Source organism: Aythya fuligula, chromosome 3 (genome assembly GCF_009819795.1).
Source record: "Aythya fuligula isolate bAytFul2 chromosome 3, bAytFul2.pri, whole genome shotgun sequence".
NCBI classification, from domain to species: domain Eukaryota; kingdom Metazoa; phylum Chordata; class Aves; order Anseriformes; family Anatidae; genus Aythya; species Aythya fuligula.
The window spans coordinates 41,125,662-41,144,877 of record NC_045561.1 but is presented as its reverse complement, the minus strand read 5'-3'; the positions used below and the strand labels follow the sequence as shown (position 1 = coordinate 41,144,877).

At 40.0% G+C, this 19,216-nt stretch overlaps 1 protein-coding gene across 2 annotated transcripts in view; it reads right to left on the bottom strand.

Moving 5' to 3' along the window:
- PCNX2 (pecanex 2) overlaps positions 1-19,216 on the bottom strand; it is a 159,307-nt gene that overhangs the window by 135,496 nt on the left and 4,595 nt on the right. For both annotated transcript variants that reach the window (XM_032183690.1, XM_032183691.1), the window contains exons 2-8: positions 17,462-17,667; positions 15,554-15,671; positions 13,309-13,345; positions 10,951-12,240; positions 2,466-2,613; positions 2,152-2,297; positions 732-825 (exon numbers count right to left, since the gene is read on the bottom strand). In XM_032183690.1, coding sequence (XP_032039581.1) covers positions 732-825; positions 2,152-2,297; positions 2,466-2,613; positions 10,951-12,240; positions 13,309-13,345; positions 15,554-15,671; positions 17,462-17,667 — 2,039 coding nt within the window. The remainder of the gene's footprint in view (positions 1-731; positions 826-2,151; positions 2,298-2,465; positions 2,614-10,950; positions 12,241-13,308; positions 13,346-15,553; positions 15,672-17,461; positions 17,668-19,216) is intronic.

The following is a 19,216-nucleotide window of genomic DNA, read 5'->3' as shown; positions in this document are numbered from 1 at the left end:
TTCAAAAGTCTCCACCAAAAGCCAAACATTTTAAGAACAATACTTGCTATTAACAACAACCCCTCTCACCCCCTAGCTCGACGGTTCCAAATTCTCTATAACAATATTAAAAACATAATTTAATAAAAATACTTACCAATAGTTAAAATTCTTCTTGCAAACATGTGTAACAACATAATACATCAGAGAACAAAAACCACAAGAGCGAGTGTGGGATTTATGCCATCACTCCGAAAAAAAACTTGAAAATTGTTCAGATACCTTTTTCAGAATGGCAAATTATCATTAGAGATTTCATGCAAGATGAAAGGCTCTGCTGCTCAAGTTCAGAGGAAATAGAGTCACAGGCTGATACTGACAGAACACAACAAGTAAGGGAAATGAGCAAGACAATAAAGTTGAGAGAACACCTGATAACAGTCTCTCACCTTGTTTTATTTACTGTCTTGTCTTGTTTATATCCCCACACTTGACTTTGGCTTTTCCCAGATAGTTATGAAAACCTCACTGACTTGTTCTGGTTTTCCTTTTCACTTTTCCTTATCGATATTTTTATAAAGCAGTCATTGTTCTAGTACAGAATAAAATTGCATGTTTTGACATCTCTAGAATAGGTTAACACATTTATCCTCCAGCTCTCTTCTTCACACGCATCTCTCACAGTTACAATCTGCTTCATAGCTTCCAGCAATGAAAGCTCTTAACGTTTCTAAAAATAAGGGCTTACTTACTGAGCATTTGAAATACAATCACAATTTGATATCTGATGTCGAAAATTTCCTTCCTTCTGACAGCCAGCCTTTAAATAACAGGATCTAATTTCCCCTTTACAAAATAAAAAAAAACAAAAAAAAACAGTTAAGTTATATGATGGTTTGTTTTCCACATCAAAATATATCAAAATATATCTTATATCAGGCACATTTCTAAACCTAAATATAGTTTTTCATAATAGGCTTATTTTGAAGTTCAGAAATGAAATTAACATTTGAACAAGTAAAAACCTCAGATAGATCAGAGCACAGATTACAGTGAAGATTTGACCTCTTTTTCCAGTGCTGGGCACAAGAATGATGTGAAGCCAAATTAAAACAGCATCCATTGAAACAGATTCATCAGAGGCTTAAGGACTACACCGTCATTAAAAGGTACGTGAAGTAAATGTAAAAAGCCTATATATGAACTCACTACAAAACAGATTTGTTCTTTATGTTCACAAAGGTGAGGTCAGGAGGTACAAAGCAGTGAAAAATTCTGCTAAAAGCATAGCCACTGTTACTTTCCCCTTGCACACGCAGCAAGAAGTGAAGGGTCACTGTTCATTCAGCCAGAGGCCATGATGTTCTGCTGCTCTTAGACACACAACACATCAGGAGCAGCTGTAGGGCTGTGAGCAGGGCCATGAGGAGTCGGCAGAAAACCAAAAAACTCTGGGATCAGGATCCCAGCTATGAGGAGTATTCATTCCACACTGGTTTTGAAGGCAGCTTTAAAGGAAACACAGCTTTTGGGATGGCTGCCATTCAGAGGTATTGGCCAGGACCTCACAGGGCTCCACGTGGAGTTCAAACAAACCACCACCACGCATATTACAGCTTCAACCTCCAGTAACAGCAGCAGAGCAACTGTGCTCCAGCACAGGCATTGAGAGAAACTAGTTCACTCGTCAATTCACTTGAAAGAGATGGCAGACCACGAATCTGAACAGGAGCAACCACAGCATTACCAGAGTTCAGCCTGAGTCAGCACCTAATCATGCTCAGCTGGAGAACACAACAGTAAAGAAGAGAAACATTTTGCACTGCCGTCCTCATACAGACCCTCCTCCCTTCACACACCCCAGGCAGAAAGTGCCAGAGGTTCTGGAAAGCAAAGCTAAACCTGCACTTCTCGAGGGTAATGTTTGGAAGACAAACTTCTGGCAGATACAGCACTGTGCATACCTCAGGTCTGTGCTAGTTGAATTTTGAACTCTCTCATTATTGCTGATCCAACAGTAAATTTACTGATCTTACTAAGCCATTTTCTTTCATGCACACAGAAAACAAGCAATCAGTAACAGATAAGAAGAGAAATACAATTCTAGGGAGTCTAAAGGTTTCAGAATTAATTGTTTCACATATTGCACTTATTCCAACTAGAGAAACTCACCGTTTTCATCTATGAACACATGCATTGCATCCACGGACAGCTCATCTTGTACAGATGCTTCAGGTCCACTTATTACTTGCAAGACAGAACTGTCCTGCTGAGAAGTTACCCGGTAGATTATCTGCCTTTGCCTGTTGCCCTGGTAACTTGACACAAAAATGTTTCAAAACTACTATGAGGAACTTTTTTCTTGTTCTCAATAAAACAAAAAGAAAGAGAGGTTAATTAAAAGTTTATGTCATTTCTACTCAATGAAACAAAACAGCTTACATCATATCTTTGAAGTACAAAATTGTAAAGTAAACTGGCCTTACAGTGCTGTAAATTTGGCAGACTCTGGTAGCACCGGACTAGTACTAGCACGATCTTGGCTTTGTACATCTGATCTTTCCTGTTTAGGAAGTTGCTCACGGAGCTTTTCTGTTCCCACCACTTCTTCTTTTCTCTCTGTCGTCTGGCTATCTGGAAAACAGGGCAGTGAAGTAGAGCCACTCTCCACAGATGACTGTCAGGAGCTTCGTTCATTGACGACTGGGTAAGAACATCTAAAAGAAAAGCTAAAACACTACAGCCAACACTTGCGTTACAAAAAACATTAACATGACAAACAATATTGTTTAAACAACTCCAACAGAACATTGGATGAGGAGGTACTCTGACCTAAGAAGGACAAACAAATGGGTTGTTTCAAGAACCACCTGCATGATGCTACAACAAATAAGAGAATTTCCTTCCCTCTGGATGAAGATGAGAAGTAATCTATCCCTACCCTACAGTAGTAATAGGTAGCTTTCTTGGGGGCCACAGTTTGTTCCCTAGTCATGCATACCGACAGCAGAAAAGCAGCAGCACTGGCTCATTCCCCTTTTACAAAAAGGCAGGCAGTACCTTCAAAGGAAAGGGAGCTGTTGCACTGGAAAGTAGGTAGCTGCCTAATCTCTCTTCCCTACCAGCTGTGCTCCTGATACAATGCAAAGAACAAAAGGGCTAAACAATTTCTCAGTAGATTTCCTGAGGCTTAGAAAATACCAAACCAAAGATTTTAAAATACACACAATGTATATGTTCAGTTCCTAGCAATTGCATTACTTTTTTTTTTTTACAGATATACCATTCATATATATCATTTATCCATATGCATACAACTTTCAAGTGGTGATCTCTTTTAGTTACTGATGTTCATGTTGAACTGTGAAATATGTTGCAACTCAACTGTGTTTTGACTGTAAACTAAAAAAAATGTATTTGTTGGGATTTTGAAGCGCAACATATGTTGGTTTCATCACCATGAGTAGTCACACAATTAAATGTTTAAGGAAAAAAGAGGTTTTGTTTTGCTTGCTAGAGATGCTGCAGTGTGTCTGTAGCTTCTTGCATGTTGCAAGGTGCATTGATATGTACTTACCCAGGTCTCTTGCAATACATGCTGTTTAAGCGTCGTAGAAATTTAATCATCAAGAAAAAAAAAAAAAAAGCACAAAATCCCCTTACAAAAATGCCATTTGCTAAGCTGCACTTCCTGCCAATACGATTACCATCCTAACCTGCAAGAGTCACCAGTCAAGAATTAATGTTGTTATAGCTAAGATGGTCTGAGGATAAAGCAGGTTCAAGGCTTCCAGAGAAAAACGTATCTTTTTATTCAGCCAACTGATATCATTGAGCAGACAAGCTTTTGGATACACAGACTTTTTAGATCACCTGTCTGCATTTTTTTTTCCAGCCTGTATCAGCTGATCTTGTAACACCTTACTTCTACAAACCTACCTACCTTCAGAGTTAGGACATCTCTACACCAGTTTCAGTTCACATGGCACACCCCTAGAGTATCTTAAAGCCTCAGACACCTGCACAAATTCTTCAGCCTCATAATCACATAAGACACTGTGCACTCTTATTTTTCTTCAGATAATTAAAATCCAGAAGTATACAGACAACTTTAATTGTCCCATGGCATCTTGGTCCCAGCAGGTCTCAGCCCTTCAGGTGAAGCACAACAAGCAGCACCACACCTGAAGAACCTCACCAGGGCCACAGACTATGACTACAGGTCTAACCAGCTGGGGTACCAAAAACAACAGAGTGGGCAGCAGAAGTAAAGACACCGTGTAACTCTTGCTTGAAACAGCAGTTTTCCTTCAGCTTCTACAAAAAAAATAAATTAAAAAGTCACTATGATACCGATGATGTTCTGAGTCTCTTGCTCTCTTTCTGTAGCATGCTACAACCATGGACTTTGACTTCTTGTGCAATAATAAGAGTTTGGTTTAGGGAAAAGTTTTACATCTGTTGGATATGGAGACAATCTTCAGTGGGCCTTCCAGATCTACTTTCTCCTATTAAAAAACAAAGGGGTGAGTGTTTGTGTTTTGTTTTGTTTTTTCCTTCCTATTTAAAGATAACTTCAGCTAAAGTAGTGACTGTATCATATTTAACTGTGGCATTAATGAAGCATCCCCTTAATCATGCAGCTACCAGAAATAGGTGAAAGGGCTGTAGATACCTAATCAAAACCATCTTCCCAAAGGTTTGGGCTGTCCCAAGCAGTAAGAATAATTGATAGTGATCAGAAATTGTGGTTTTAATAATCTAATTGGCCCCATATTACCCAAAACTGGCTCTAGGGCTGGAACAATTAAAATATTTTTTAATTTGATTATCTAGTGGTTTCAGAAAATACCTCTCTTTCCCGTTCCAAACCACAAGTCTTTCAGATTTTTCCCCTGCAGTGCAGTGGTAAAAAGTCAGAATAATGTAAACATAAACAGTACTGCTTCTTACAGGCTGTATACGCCGATCAGACAACACCGTGGTGATGACTATTTCCAGCACTGGAGAGATAAGCTGCGATGGACTTATGACTGTTTGTCACAATTATCATTCCTTTTCTTCCAAGTGACTTACACCTTCAGCATTTAAGCAGAGATAGAGGTGTCTAGACGGGGAGTGTCCTGCCAGGGTGCATAATGAGCTCTACATCACTGAAACGCTCCCTGCGTGAAAATTTTGCTGGCAAAGCTGACTTTAAGCTATGAGAAGAAAACACTCTACAGGAGCGAAAGCACAACACTTGAGTATGTCTGCACCTTCACCATGGCCTTCAGCCAGAGCCACTGAGACAGCGGCACTGCTCCACATCTCTGATAGGCAAGCAGCAGGGCCAGCAGAAGCCTCAAGCACAGACGTGGGCTCAACAAGTAACTTGGACACGTATCTGGAAATTATACAGATAAGCATGCGAGGTCAAACTTAAGCATGCGAGGTCAAACTATCAAGACTGATAGCCACGTCAGGCTTGGGGAAGGGTGGAGCAGAAGAGTCCTGCACAAACGCCTAGGTTTTGGTCTGTACACTGCTTTCATATTTTGGCTGAGCATAACACACATCCCTTAGTCATCCTGGCAAAATCCTTACCAAAATAAACATTCTCGTATGTCCCATTGGGGAATAAGATACTCCCTGCACTGAAGAGTTGTAGCAGCATAGTGATGTTACTTAGGGATATAACAAACTGAGGAACAAGCTCCTATTTTAAATGCAGCTGCACTATCAACAATTGCCTTTGCCATGCAACTTGTTCATTTGTGGAAGTGATTTTAGGTATCACAAATCACCTTTGTCAACATGCCCTTACTTCACACTGGGAAAAGACTGGGAAAAGTTTTACAGTTTAAGTGGAGCAGCCTTTGTACATGTAGTCACAACACACTGACAGCTGGTTATCACAACTTTAAAGATGCCTTGTTTCATTAGGTGATTAGAATGAAATGTTATCGTTCTGTAAATTTTCTCCAAAATACTTTACTATTTTGTCCCCTTTCCCTGTCTCCTAGACCTTGTTCCCTTGTCTTTTATCTACATATCCCTATCCCGATCTCCACAACACACTCTTGCAAGTTCGAATGCCACTGTTGTCATAATTTCAAATGCCATCTGTTTTGAAATCTGGTCAAACAGAATTAAGCTAATTAAGCCCGAGCCTCTTCTGTTCTTTAATTGCTCTATTGCAGAATCTACCTCTCCCCACAACGCTATGATCCAAAATAGGAGGTTTCACTTTGAACTATATTTGTTGCCTGTTTGGATGCAGAGATAACTAATTTCAAATCAGTCTGTGCTCCTGTAAGTACCCAGCATGAAACCATAACCGTCTGAGTTGTGAAATATCCCATTCATATCTGTGGAGCATGTATCATAAAAGCCAACAGAAGACACTTTAATTGCCATTCCCAACCCTTTCTTCACTCCTTCTGCTTCAGCAGTAACATCTAGCTTACTCACGATCCAAATGTGCCTACTATGCTACAACTACATTAAAATAGAAAAGCAATATTAAAGCCAGTCACCCTCTAATAGGAACAGTGCCCAGTGAACCTGATGCAGTCCAGGAATTGCTATAAAATTTCACCACAGGCACTGAAGAAGCACATGGGATTATCTATCCATTAATCAGGATTACCATGTTAATCCTGAAGCAGTAGGAAAAACCAATGGCACTCGCTCTGTTACAGGACAGGGAAACTTAAGCGCTGAAGTGAGTTGCTCAAAATAATCACCTAGGCCTGTAACGGAGCAGGGAATAAAACCCCATTTTTGAGGTCTCAGGTAAATAGACCAAACAGTAAACCTAACAATTATGTCAGAAGACCAACCTCTGAAACAACCTTACGATTTCTTTACAGGTGCCAGCCCTACCCTTGAACACAGCAGCACCACTGGGACTTCAAGCCTGAATTTCTTAAATCACAGCCTGTCAAGCCTTACCCATAAGACTGATGGGTGCATTGATGCATCTTGAGCATCAGATTTAGCAAATCAAGTTCTGCACCTCATCAGTCCCTGCCAAAACGGGGCATCAAACTCCACGTGGTTCCTGCACACAGCTGCTCTGCCGGGAAGCTCCCCTGCCCCTCCCAGGGCAGCAGCTAGCTGGGCTGGTGGCTCTACGCACAAGATCCTTCTCCCCCATGATTATATGTTGTAGCTTTCTTTCTTACATGTGGGGGAAAAAAAAAAAATGAAGAGTCTAAAAATATCGACCTAAGTATGTTTCAGCTTTTTATAGGAGCAGGGTAATTGCTTCGGATCCAGAACTTGCTCAAGGTTGTGGTTTGTGCGCTGCCCAGGATGATGAGTGCCTTTTCTAAAAAGAGCCTGCAAAACATCCAAATTCAGGCCACACAGTCCTGGTTTAGGTTCTTCTGTGCGGGTCCCCACCACTCCTACGGCCAGCTTTGCTCCCCAGGTGATAACATTAGCTGTCCTAGAGCGCGAGTCACCTGTGTCAGCAGGGGCAGCACATACATGAGTCCTTGTCCTGCACAGATCAGATGTACAGCTCCTCTTCCTCAGCTCCAGGCATGGCAGAGGAACTCGAAGCAACCCAGCAAACCTGGCTTTCCTTATGCATCTCAAAGTATAAAGAAAATTTGCGGTTGCCCTTCCACAGGCTTTCATTACGCGGGTGGTGAAAGTCTGGTTCAGAACTGAAAGGACACAAGCCCAAAAGCCATTTTTAGCAAGTGTCAGTGGTACTTTCTCACGATCTAGAAGAGACGGGGTGGCAACAGAACAGCTTTTTAGAGACAGCTTTTTTACATCCTGTATTTTAACACGTTAAATCTGGCATCCCTGCTAGTGTTAAGTAAGGCTTTTATTTTCTTGTACTGCATTTTAGTGAGCTGGTACTGGCACAGGCTGCCCAGAGAAGCTGTGGATGCCCCATCCGTGGAGGTGTTCATGGCCAGGTTGGACGGGACCAGGTTATATGGACCTGGGCAACCTGATTTAGCAGGAGGTGTCCAGGCCCGTGGCAGGGGGGCTGGAACTAGATGGTCTTTAAGGTCCCTTCCAGCCCAAACTGTTCGGTGATTCTAAGGTTTTAAGGGCTTGTTGGGTGAAGATTATACATCTTCTGCTTTCACACAATTCACAAGTGTGTGGAGGGAGCAGACAGTGAACAAAGAACCATCTATGACATTTGCTCACTTTCAAGACTGTTGCAATTAGCACATTTCCCTGCCTTTTCCAAATTATGCAAAACGTCAGCTTTCTTACACACAGCCCTGAACACACGACTTTCCAGGAATTCGCCAAGTTTCTCACATTTCCTAATGAACACCTTTGTGCGGTGCATTTCATGATCGCTTGGACCAGGCATCTATTATTAGCTTTTGCCAATTAAGTGGTTTGCAAGGTCAAAAGAACAAAGAAACAAAAAGACAAACAAGCTCTTCCCTCAAAACAAGTGGTGCATAGCTTGTCTTGCTCTATATTCCTTCCCCTCCATTTTTCTGAACAACCACTTTAATGTGGGAATAATGTTTATTCAAATTTACTCTAAAATGCTATTTTGTTAAAAAACATTCGTAATTGCAAGGCTGTAAACAAATTAGAGGCTTTCTCAGTCCTAAAATCAAGTCTTACTGTGGGGAAGCTGCCAGCAATGACAGTAATTTATTTTAGCAAAGAGCTCATTCTGACTAGGCTCGAAAATAAAGCCTTCTTGCCCGTAAAAGTAACTGCCTTTGAACTACCTCTCACTAGCTTGAAACAAACAAAAAAAAAAATCAGCTTGAAACTCTTTTTTCCCACAGCACCAACACAAGGTCTGGGAGACACCGCGCAGTGGTAGAAGCTGCTGCTTGCCCCCATCCCACTCCCACCTGAGACATGAGCAGGGCAGCTTAACCACGCATTTATGATGCTCAGCTCCACTGGCTTTCAAACACGTGGGCTTACAGAAACAGGAAAGTAGAGGATTCCGTTTTGGTCACTTCAGGTATCAGATTGGTTTGAGGGAAGGTCTTGAATCCTCATTCAAGAGGATATAGAATAGCTATTCTATACATGTATCCATGGATATTAAGAAGAAGCACTTAGTTTGCCAGATCGAAAGCCTAATAACTATACACACATTAATAAAGTTTTTTGGTTTTTTTGTGTGTGTGTCACCAGGGAATTTATGGATTATCTGATTTATTCTGATCAGCCATTGTTCCTTCCTTTATGAAGGCAGTCATGTTATCTGAAGGTGTTTGTCTGAAAGCCATTTTTAAATTAGCTGCACTTTTTGTTTTAAGCTTACCTCTGAAATATTACCATGTGGCTTTTCCCCCACGTTGTGGGGAGGCAATGATTTCAGGTGAGTTAAAGACAGTGGAAAAGCAACAGTGTGGAATGCTAGGAAGAACGGAGGGAAAGATGAGAAAGATGAGAAAAGATGAGAAAGATGAGAAATATGAAACAGAATAAGGAGGTGGCACAGGAGGGAAGTCAAGCACCTATGCTGAAAAGGGATAAATAGTGGATGGGAAATATAAAAGTGGAAGGAGAAATAAGCGTAGGGGGAAACCGTGATAAGGGTCTAATGCTTTTGATAGGACAGAGAAGAGAAAAAAGTTAGGAAAAGTGAAGTGAAGGCTAAAGGCAACCGACAGGAAACGATGCACTGAGAAGAAATATCTACCATTTTTAAGCTAAAAATGTGAATTTCATATTTGCCTTCATGAAGCTTACAACTTTGAAATCACTTGTACATTTTCCATGTAATGAGAGGCTTCTTGGGGGAAGAGGCAGGGAAATTCAGGCTGCTAAGGGCCAGTCTAGGGAAGAGATGTCATTCTGAAACGGGGGAGAGGAGATGCTCTGCTGAGCACCACTAAGTTAGCCAAATTCAATGCAAAGCAGGCATTTAGATTGCCTCCTCTTAGGCTATCTTAGAACAACCTGTTACAGGATCTAAGGTGAACAGAACATTCTGGAGAAGGGGAGAATACAGGTTGTCTTATTTGACTTTAGCCCAGATCTTCTAAACCAGGGAACTACAGATCACTTGGCAAGTACCTCCAGACTCCACACAGCTCCACTGCACCTCATCTCACACACTCACAAAACAGGCTCGCTAGGTTTGTCTGCACAGCAGTTGAAGATGTTACAAATACTGTTCCTTCAAAACAGAAAGGGGTCACAGATTTAGGTGTCAGCAATGAAAATGTTGGTTAGAAACACTTATTTCTTTATCAGAACTATAAATCGGATTGCGTATATGTTTTTAAATGAGTTGATTTTGTTTAAAGAAATTAAAACCTTTTAATTAAGTGGACAAGTTGGATGAGAAGAAACCATTTTTCATCAAAATACTGCAAAGTTCCAATGACCCCACCCCTCCAACTTTCCTCCTTAAAACCTGAATATATTAGTTTTAAGCAACCAAAAATCAGAACTCTTACCTACTGAGAACAAATACATGTATTTTTTTGTTTGTATGTTTGTTTTGTTTTTAATTAGAAACCAACCCACAACTGTAGAGGAAGTTCAGGAACACACGTGCACGTGTGTTAATTAGATAGAAGTTGAACTACCACCAGTGACACTTCCAGTTTCTACAAACCCACAGATCACTAGTAACATGCACCAGGTAAGATGGGCAAAGGCAGCTGTAATGCTGTAGCTACGCACAATTTAAGAACTCTTTCTGGTATGCCTGCAATCGAGGCCTGCCACATGCAAGCTATTCTAGCATGGAACACTAGATCCATACTGGACACCTGCTGAGGTTAGCATTAGCTTTTTCAAAAGGAATCGTTAAGAAAATTAAGTATTCAAGAAATTGCAGCTGGCACTACCACACTTTCACTAAACAACCTTATCCCACCAAGTCCAGCCCTTCCCTGACCCTATTAACAAAACCAGTTTTCCTCTGCATTCACTGTACTGCAAATCTCAGGCAATGTTGCTATAAATAATGTAACTAGTTGCAATTGCCTTATTCCAAGGGTTGTAAATCATGCACCATACCTCCAACAAGCACATTTTCTTTTGTAGTCTCTGTTTTGACAGTGGATTGATTAGATGCCTTCATCTTTGAGGTATTAATGGATTCCAGGAGGGAGACAAACTCCAGAAAGTTAGATTCATTGGGCACCTGTCCTTCTTTAGCTTCTAAATCAGATTTAGAAGTTGGTAAGGTCTTCTCTTTCTCAGATACCTCCATGAAATTCTTACTCAAAAGCACATCTGTCCCACTGTCTACGCTCAGCACCCGCATGTGCCTCTTTTCATGAGCAGTTTTACAGGACTGCGGATCTAGGTTCTGCGGCTCTTCTTTAGGATTTAAATCCACTTTCTGGATGTTTTCCGAAGCATTCTTCTGATTTGGATCTGAACAAGTGTTAGTTTCCAAAGGACTATTTGCTGGATTGCTGTGTTCCTTCACTGCGTCACCAGATTCATAGCCAGAACAATGGTTGGACGACAGATCTGCCTTTAAAATTTCTGGTGTTCTATCACTTTCACTAACTTCTGGATAGGCATTACCTTTACTGTCATCAGACAAATCAAAAGTTATAACAGGAATTCTGAGCTGTTCATTAGTTTGTTGACTTTGCCAATCTGCAGTAACTATACCAGACTCGAGGGCTGAGCTCGTTCTGTCAGTCCCCAGACCCTTTAGATGGACAGAGCCTGCTAGGTCGCTGAGGGTGGTGGTTGGCGTGCTGCTCATCGTGATGACAATTTTAATGGGCTCACACAGTTGGTCTCCGGGAAGAGAGTTGTCAACAACTGCAACAGCAGTCTCACTGTCTGAGCAATCAAGGTCCTCATTGGTATTACCAGCATTGCAAGAACTTTCCACGTGCTCAGGATCTTTGGTTGTAAAGGCACTGCACTGTGGGCAGTTACTGCTAAAGCTCGCCTGCAGCGAGCCATCTAGCAATTTCTCTCTTTTGTGACTTCTAGGATTACTCAAGTGCTCTGAAATAATTGAATTTTCACTGTCCCACGGCTCCAAAGATACTCCAGTCCTTAAAATATCACCTTGCGATGAAGAAACATTGGAGAAATTTTTAGCTACATCTCTCTCCACAAGAATACCTCGTGATCCATGCTCTCCATATGAGTGCCCATTCTCTCCTTTTTTGTTTATTTCATTCCCAGAAAGTGTTTCCATAGCAGCTGGTTTTGTTGCTATTGCTGATGCAGTAGAACCTGAAGCAGAAGCTGTAGAAACAGGTAATGTATCTGCTTTGACATAGGGTGAGGTAGATGAAACTGTTGGTACAGCCTGGTCTTCTAGTACCATAACCCCTAATAAAGACATAACAGAAGTTCGGTCTCACAAAAAAAGGACAACTATCTATTATCAAGGTCCATTCTTTAGCTAGGAAAAACTGCTCCAGAGCAGAGCAAATGGAAGCACAGGTGGCACAGCTGATTACAGCAGTTCTTAAGCAAGGATCCTTTTGGTTATCTGCATGTGCAATACTATGAAAGCAAATACAGTAATATTGATAGTGCTTTATATGAGAATAAATGTCAGAATGTCAGACCAAACGAGCCATTTTTTTGTGATGACAAAGATGAATTAGTTTTATGAATAGTTGTGGGCATATTATAAGTTGTACTAGTAGGATTGTGTCTGAAGATTAAAATAGGGCTCATGTGGAAAAATTGCTGTTCTACTCTATACCCAGAATCCTTTCAGATCAGAACAGGTGTAGCAGCATGTCTATTTTATTTAAATAATCAAATTAGCTCAAGAAACAGCTAATATCAAAAATAAATATTTTACACAGAATTATCCCTACTTAGTGAGAGAAGAAAGTATAAGCCAGCATGGCTGAATTTTATTGTAATACTTCAGGCAGTTCTTAAACAGTTCCATAGGGTATGGTGATCAACCTAAACCAAAAGGAGATAAACTGAAATATACTGAGACGTCTCAAGCACTGGAACTGCAGGCAAAGCAAGGTGTGCTGGAATCTACCCTACTGAGCTGAAGGTCAACAACTGCAAAGGTATACAGTCAGAAGATGTATGAGGGCTTTAAGATGTAACCTGAATATTGGCTTCCTCTTTTAATACTTCCCAGAGGCACAGAGCTCCCCAAGAACGTGTGAAGAAGGCTCTTTCACTTCCCCATGTCAAAAGTGAGGAAGTTATCTGTGCGCTCATGAAAAGGCTGTGGTCCTAACAGCCCAACTGAGAGCTGAGAGAGCTTATTCTGCTAGAATTCGCTTGAGATTTTGTCTTCTTGAGTTTTTCCACTCAGCTCCTGACATGAGGCATGATAGAACCCGTTGTGGGGACTTGTGTGCCAAGCAACAATTAAACAAAGGTTTAAAGGGGTTTATAAAGCCTTCAAGATACATGTACCTTTGAGATCTTCAATAGTTTCCCGTGTTGGCAGCTCCTAAAAATAAAAAACACACAAAGGTAGTATGGCTACATGTTAAGTTCTGCTGAAAAAAAGCAATAAAACAATGATGCAATGTAACAAATCAATGCAACAGTTATCTAAGCAAAGGTTACTTACAGCACTGATATTACTGCTGAACATCACTGAAATCTGGATGCATACCTTACACAAAATGCAAAGGGTGGGTGAGGGAGATGGTTATAGAATAGCCATGCTCCAAACTGCATCATTGCAATTGTGTGCATGATGTTTGGGGAAAAAGAAAATCTAAGATCTTTAAAAAACTTTTTTTTTTTTTGCAGTGCCTACTCTAGATTTTTTTTAATTGTTAAGGAATAGAATGCATTCACCTGTTCCTCTTTTCATTTTACTGTTTTGAAAACATGTAGCTGAAAAACTTTCATCTCCATCAATTTTTCAATGAAAAACTAGAGGAGAGAGCCATTTAATTACCCTACAATCATTCAGATTGCAAGGAAGCTGTGGAGGTCATTTAGTCCAAACCCTTTCCCCCATACATACACACACTCAAAGCAGGTACATTTAGAGCAAGTTGCTTGGGGCCACCTCCAGCAGAGCTTTGAATATCTCCATGAATGGAGATTTCACAACCTCTCTGGACTTGTTCCAGTATTTGACCACACTCTTGGTAAATAAATAAATAAAATCTTTACATTCAGTTGTAGTTTGTCCATTGTCTCTTATTCTGTCTCAGCACACTGCTGAGAAGAGTGCTCAATCTTCTCTATATTCTTCCATTAGCAAGCTGAAGAGAACAGCAAGCTCTTCTTTTAGCTTTACATGGATTTTGGCCTTTAGGATAAAAACATCTAAAACAGGAAAAAATCTGCCTGTCCTCATTCATCATGCACCTTGCTCCTCAGCCATGTTGGTAGCCTCTGATGCGTTCTCATCAGCAGGTCAATGTCTGTTTTGCACAGCAAAGCCCCAGACTAGACAATACTCCAGAGAAACACTTTGGGATTAAAATTCAACAGCCTAAATGGAGAACTAGATAAAAGTTATTGGGAAAAAATAACATGGATTTCTTCAGGCTAACATACACCAAACCCAAGAAAAAACAGCTGTTATCTCCCAAAAATCTCATGGGGGATCCTGTAGGCAAGAAAAGGTTTGACTAGTTGAGTAGATCCAACCTACATATTTGGAAATGGGAGACTCGGACAAGATCCCCAGAAGAAATGGGTTTGCAGACTGGACAAATACCAGAATACTGGGGACTAGGACAGAAACAAGGTGGAAAATACCTCATAAAAGAAAAACCATTAATGTTTCTAAACCAAACAGATGCTACAGAAAGGTAAAAACACTCTAGGGAAATGAGAGAGTTTTGATTCAAACCAGGATTTGAATAGTTTGCTATAACTAGGGACACAGAGGGAAAAAAAAAGGAAGACAGAATGAAGTATCAAATAGCTACTTATTCAGAGATTGCTAACCATCCTCTGTACTGACTGAGGCAGAAGTCCTGTAGGAAAAAATAGCATGGGATCACATAATTAAAGATTTTATCACAGTGTACGTGGGGAGTAGCTTAAGATCACACACACAGTGTTCATTCTGTTTCTTAATTTTTGAATACTTCCTTTTTCAGACTTCAAGGATATCTCATTTTTTTCCTTTAATAACAAGATCTACAAATATCACATTCATTATTTCATACACTAATTGATTTAGAAGCATGGACAATGGCTTGGAATACATGCATTTTTAAACTCACATAGACATCCCCTAGATTAAAATCTGTTTTTATGCTTTGTTTAAATACCGAAGGTACATGTTGAGTGTTTATTGTATAAGCATAAGTCTAGTTAAACAAAAACAAGTTATTAATACTCCAGGAGCAGATTCGTTCTGAGGTTACGAGAGACCGCTCTGATTGCATTAGCTTCTCCCTTCTCTCAAAGCAGTCATGAAAACTAGTTGCTCTTAGCAAGATTTTCAAAGGTTTCTAATGACTTACAGAATTACCTATAGCAGACATGCCTTTGTAAACCCAAACTTTTAGGACAAAGCCAAGGCTGGCCAACAGCAGTGGTTATACAAAGTATATTCATGGAAGTACCCTTCCAATTCAGGGCAGATGTGCTTCAAGCAGTCAGCACCTGACCATAAAAAAGTCTATGTGGTAAGCTGCGTAATGCACAGAGTGAAAACTTGAGTACAGAGAAGCATACTAACCATTGGTCCAGATGAGTTCTGTGAGTGGAGATCCTGTACCCTTGAACTCTCGTGAGTTGTCGGGGTAGAGTCATTCTGGTTGATCTCGCCAACTACACCATTATCCCTAGTGTTATTGCTGAAAAAGGGGAAAAGGAACCAAATGTTTATAACCACAGAAGATCACCCTAAGTTTTGAGAAGCTAAGGAATAACAGTGGAATAGGAAGGAACAGCACAATGTGATGAAGTGCCAGCATATTTTTCCCCCTCCAGTTTAAAAGTACAAGGCTGAAAAATGCTGTGATCTATTTTGCCTATTCTCCCTCTCCAAGAGAGCTTGCTAAATAAATAAATCACTCAATGTAGAATGTTCATGGTGCCTTCACAAGTAGTAGGACATTGCTATGAGAAATATAATGACATCTCTCCAAACTCCCTATGTGCATACAGTGTCATTCAGCCTGCCTGCTAAATGCACAGACTTATTGGCACAAAAGGCTATTTTTTATTATTTTATTATTAAATGTACAATTCCTTACTCCTTTTGCAATTCCTGGTTTTTACATCTTTTTACTGTACCCTTGAATACATACTGTTTTATCTGTCTACTTATTTACAATCCCCCATAAAACAGCTGTTTGAAATGCAATGCATACTGTGCATTAATATAACCATCAGATGACAAAATAAAGATGTTCCTCTCATCTTAAGCAAGAGAAATATATGCTACAGGCAACTTTTTAATCATTTTCTTGGTGGATGCATTCAGCTATTCATTACTCTTTTCACACATTTTCTATTAGATTTTCCATGGATGTAAGCAAGTATTTTTGACCAAGACCTACTAACAAGAACCAATAAGTTCTCTTTCTCTGGTATAATGCAACAAAAATTTAGTTGGAAAAGAAAATCACCATTATGACAAAATGTCAAAAAGTGTTTTTTGTTATTCCAATTTTAGTTTTAAGACCCTACAGCTACCCATAAGCTACAAAATTATTTCCCTGGGGTCTCAGTTCAGTTACCTTCCCCAGAATTTTTTTTTGTAGCTAGCTGGCTTCAAAAACTTGTTCAACCAACCTGCCTGCTACCAAGGCCTGTTTTAAAACTTCTGTCATCCAGCTAGTCAAAATTAAGTCATTTATCTTCTGATCAAGAGATAGATAACATACTGCTGTGCCTGTGACCTCCTATAAGGAACACCTTATGTGACTTAACATGCAGGTTTCAAGGGATGCTACCTCTAATTTGTAACCAAAACAATGGCAGGATAATGAAAGTTTACATTTATTTCATTAGCCAACCAAAAGGAAAACACACAGGGAGGTTCTGTTTAAATTTGAGCCAACCTAGAACAGATGAGCCTCCTAAATTACTGTATCAGACACCCGTAAACAGGGAACAGCTTTGCAGGCTGGTGAGAACTAAACAGAAACAGAGCCTGAAAGGCATCCTTCAACTAAATCAAAACCTCTGTATGGTTATTGACTCATAAGAAGCATTTCTCAGAAGAGTCTTTGTGCAGGCAGACTTCAACACTCCCAGCAACGTCACTGCTAGGAGCGTGCCACAGATGTGTATACATGTATGTAAAGACACAAAAGAACAGCAGCACAGAGGTACAAGAACAAATCCTCTAATACATAGCTCGCACAGAGCAGCAGCAGAGCTTTCAGTAGCAACTGTAAACACACCAAAAACAAAACAAAAAGTTCATTTACACAGAGCTCTCAGTTGAAGTTCTGTAGTTGTAACACAGTGGCTGGAGCCACTGAGAATTCAAGCACTAAGCAGGTTTTTAAGTGACATTCCTCACAAAACCATAAGGAGTTTTCCTGCAGTCAGCAGGCATTTCTGCTATGCAGAACCATAGTACAAACCTACCAGTTTTACAAAGTGTATCATTAATGTACAACGAAAACCTTACCTACGATTTGAGGGCTGAACTGTGTTTCCTTTTGGGACCTCTGCATCTTTACATTGCCTTCCATTTTTTCTTGAGATCTGCTGTTGAATTACTTCTCCTTTATCAAACATCAGATGCAGACGGTAACTGACCACCTTAATTACTGTGAAGAACACCGTCACTGAGCTGCAGTATGCGAAAGCCGTAACAGCATTTGCTGGAAAAGCCTACAGAAAGGAATAATAAAGACATCATCATAACAGTTTACTTTAAGAAGATGCTACTAGAATCTTTAAAGTCATTTTCAAAATCTTTAGTTCTTGTTATGTTTTTTTGTACCCCTACTGAATTTTGCAGACACAAGAAGTACTGCATCTCCATGCAGCAGACGTGAATTCTGCTCACCAAGAAGTTCTAAAGATTTGTACAAATTCCAAATCATACTAGAAGGTTTATTCTTCTTTTGATTAGCTACGAGTAGTATTATTTTCTGAACAGAATCACTAAAAGCATACAATTAACAAACATTGTTGAAACACTCTTACAATACTCCATTCCCAGGATAATGCAGCCTTTCCTGAACTTACAGAAATGCCGGCATAATGAAACGTTAATTACTCACAAATGGGGACCCCCTTTTGAAAAAATCTGTCATCTTACCCTGCTTCGAAGCTATGATTTGGAAGTAAAATGCTGTAGTTTCGTCTGCTTTTTCCAACACTTCACAGCATGTCTCCTATTATCTTTACTTCTGAAGAATTTTACATAATTAATCAGAACTAGTCATCACAAATGAATAAAATGCATCTGTAAAGGCAGCCTCTTTGATTTTTATTTTTATTTTTGAAGTTCATAATTGTTAATTCGCAGCTGTCTGATCTGTGCCTGTTGATCCGTGATGGGCACCCTCTCTCTTAGTCATTACAGTGAATTATAGTTCAACTACAGACATTGGTGCTGCACTGACATGACGTACTAACAGCACTTTCCTATGTAAATAATTCCTTACCGTAAAGGGAAAGTCACAGCAATAGATACTTGCAGTTACATTTGAAGGGCCAAAGCCTTCATCGTTGTACTCATGAAACACCCTTACATATTGTTTTAATCCAGCTGCACTCGCACAGCACGTTTCATCTCCTTTTTTCTCTTTTTTTTTTTTTTTTTCCAGAGCATTATTATATCTCTGCACAATTTGTCATGGAGACTAAAAAGAAGATTTCCAATGCTCAGGGCATGCTAAAAGTTTATTTAAATTAATTTTTAAGAATGATCCTCACTCTGTGCCCTAAATCTATCATTTTTAAGTACCACCTTTGCAGATCAAGGAGTCTTTGGATGCAAAAAGAATTTCAGATTCAGAAATGAATTGCACTACCCCCACATAGTTGGGGAAGGCAAGGGAACAAGGCACACTTAATTCATCTCTAGAACATGTCACTGCATTTATCTTGACCTTGAAATGAGTATATTGAATCATTTCTGTGTTATCGTAAGCAAGGATAGCTACTCTTCTGCCACTTTTGGCTTAGCAAGACTTCCTACCTTCAAAATACACGAGGGAAAGTTTTCAGGCAAGTCCTTTTTAGGACTATTCTGATTCACATACAAAGAGTCTATTGGATAGAAGCAGAGAAGCTATCTAGCAGGTAGGTATTACGAACAGTATCTAATAAGAAAGACACGACTTTCTACAAGTTGAGGCTTAGTCTGCTAAGAATGCTTCATGGCACTGTGTGTACACCAAAACTAAGCATACCCTTCAGTCATTTACTG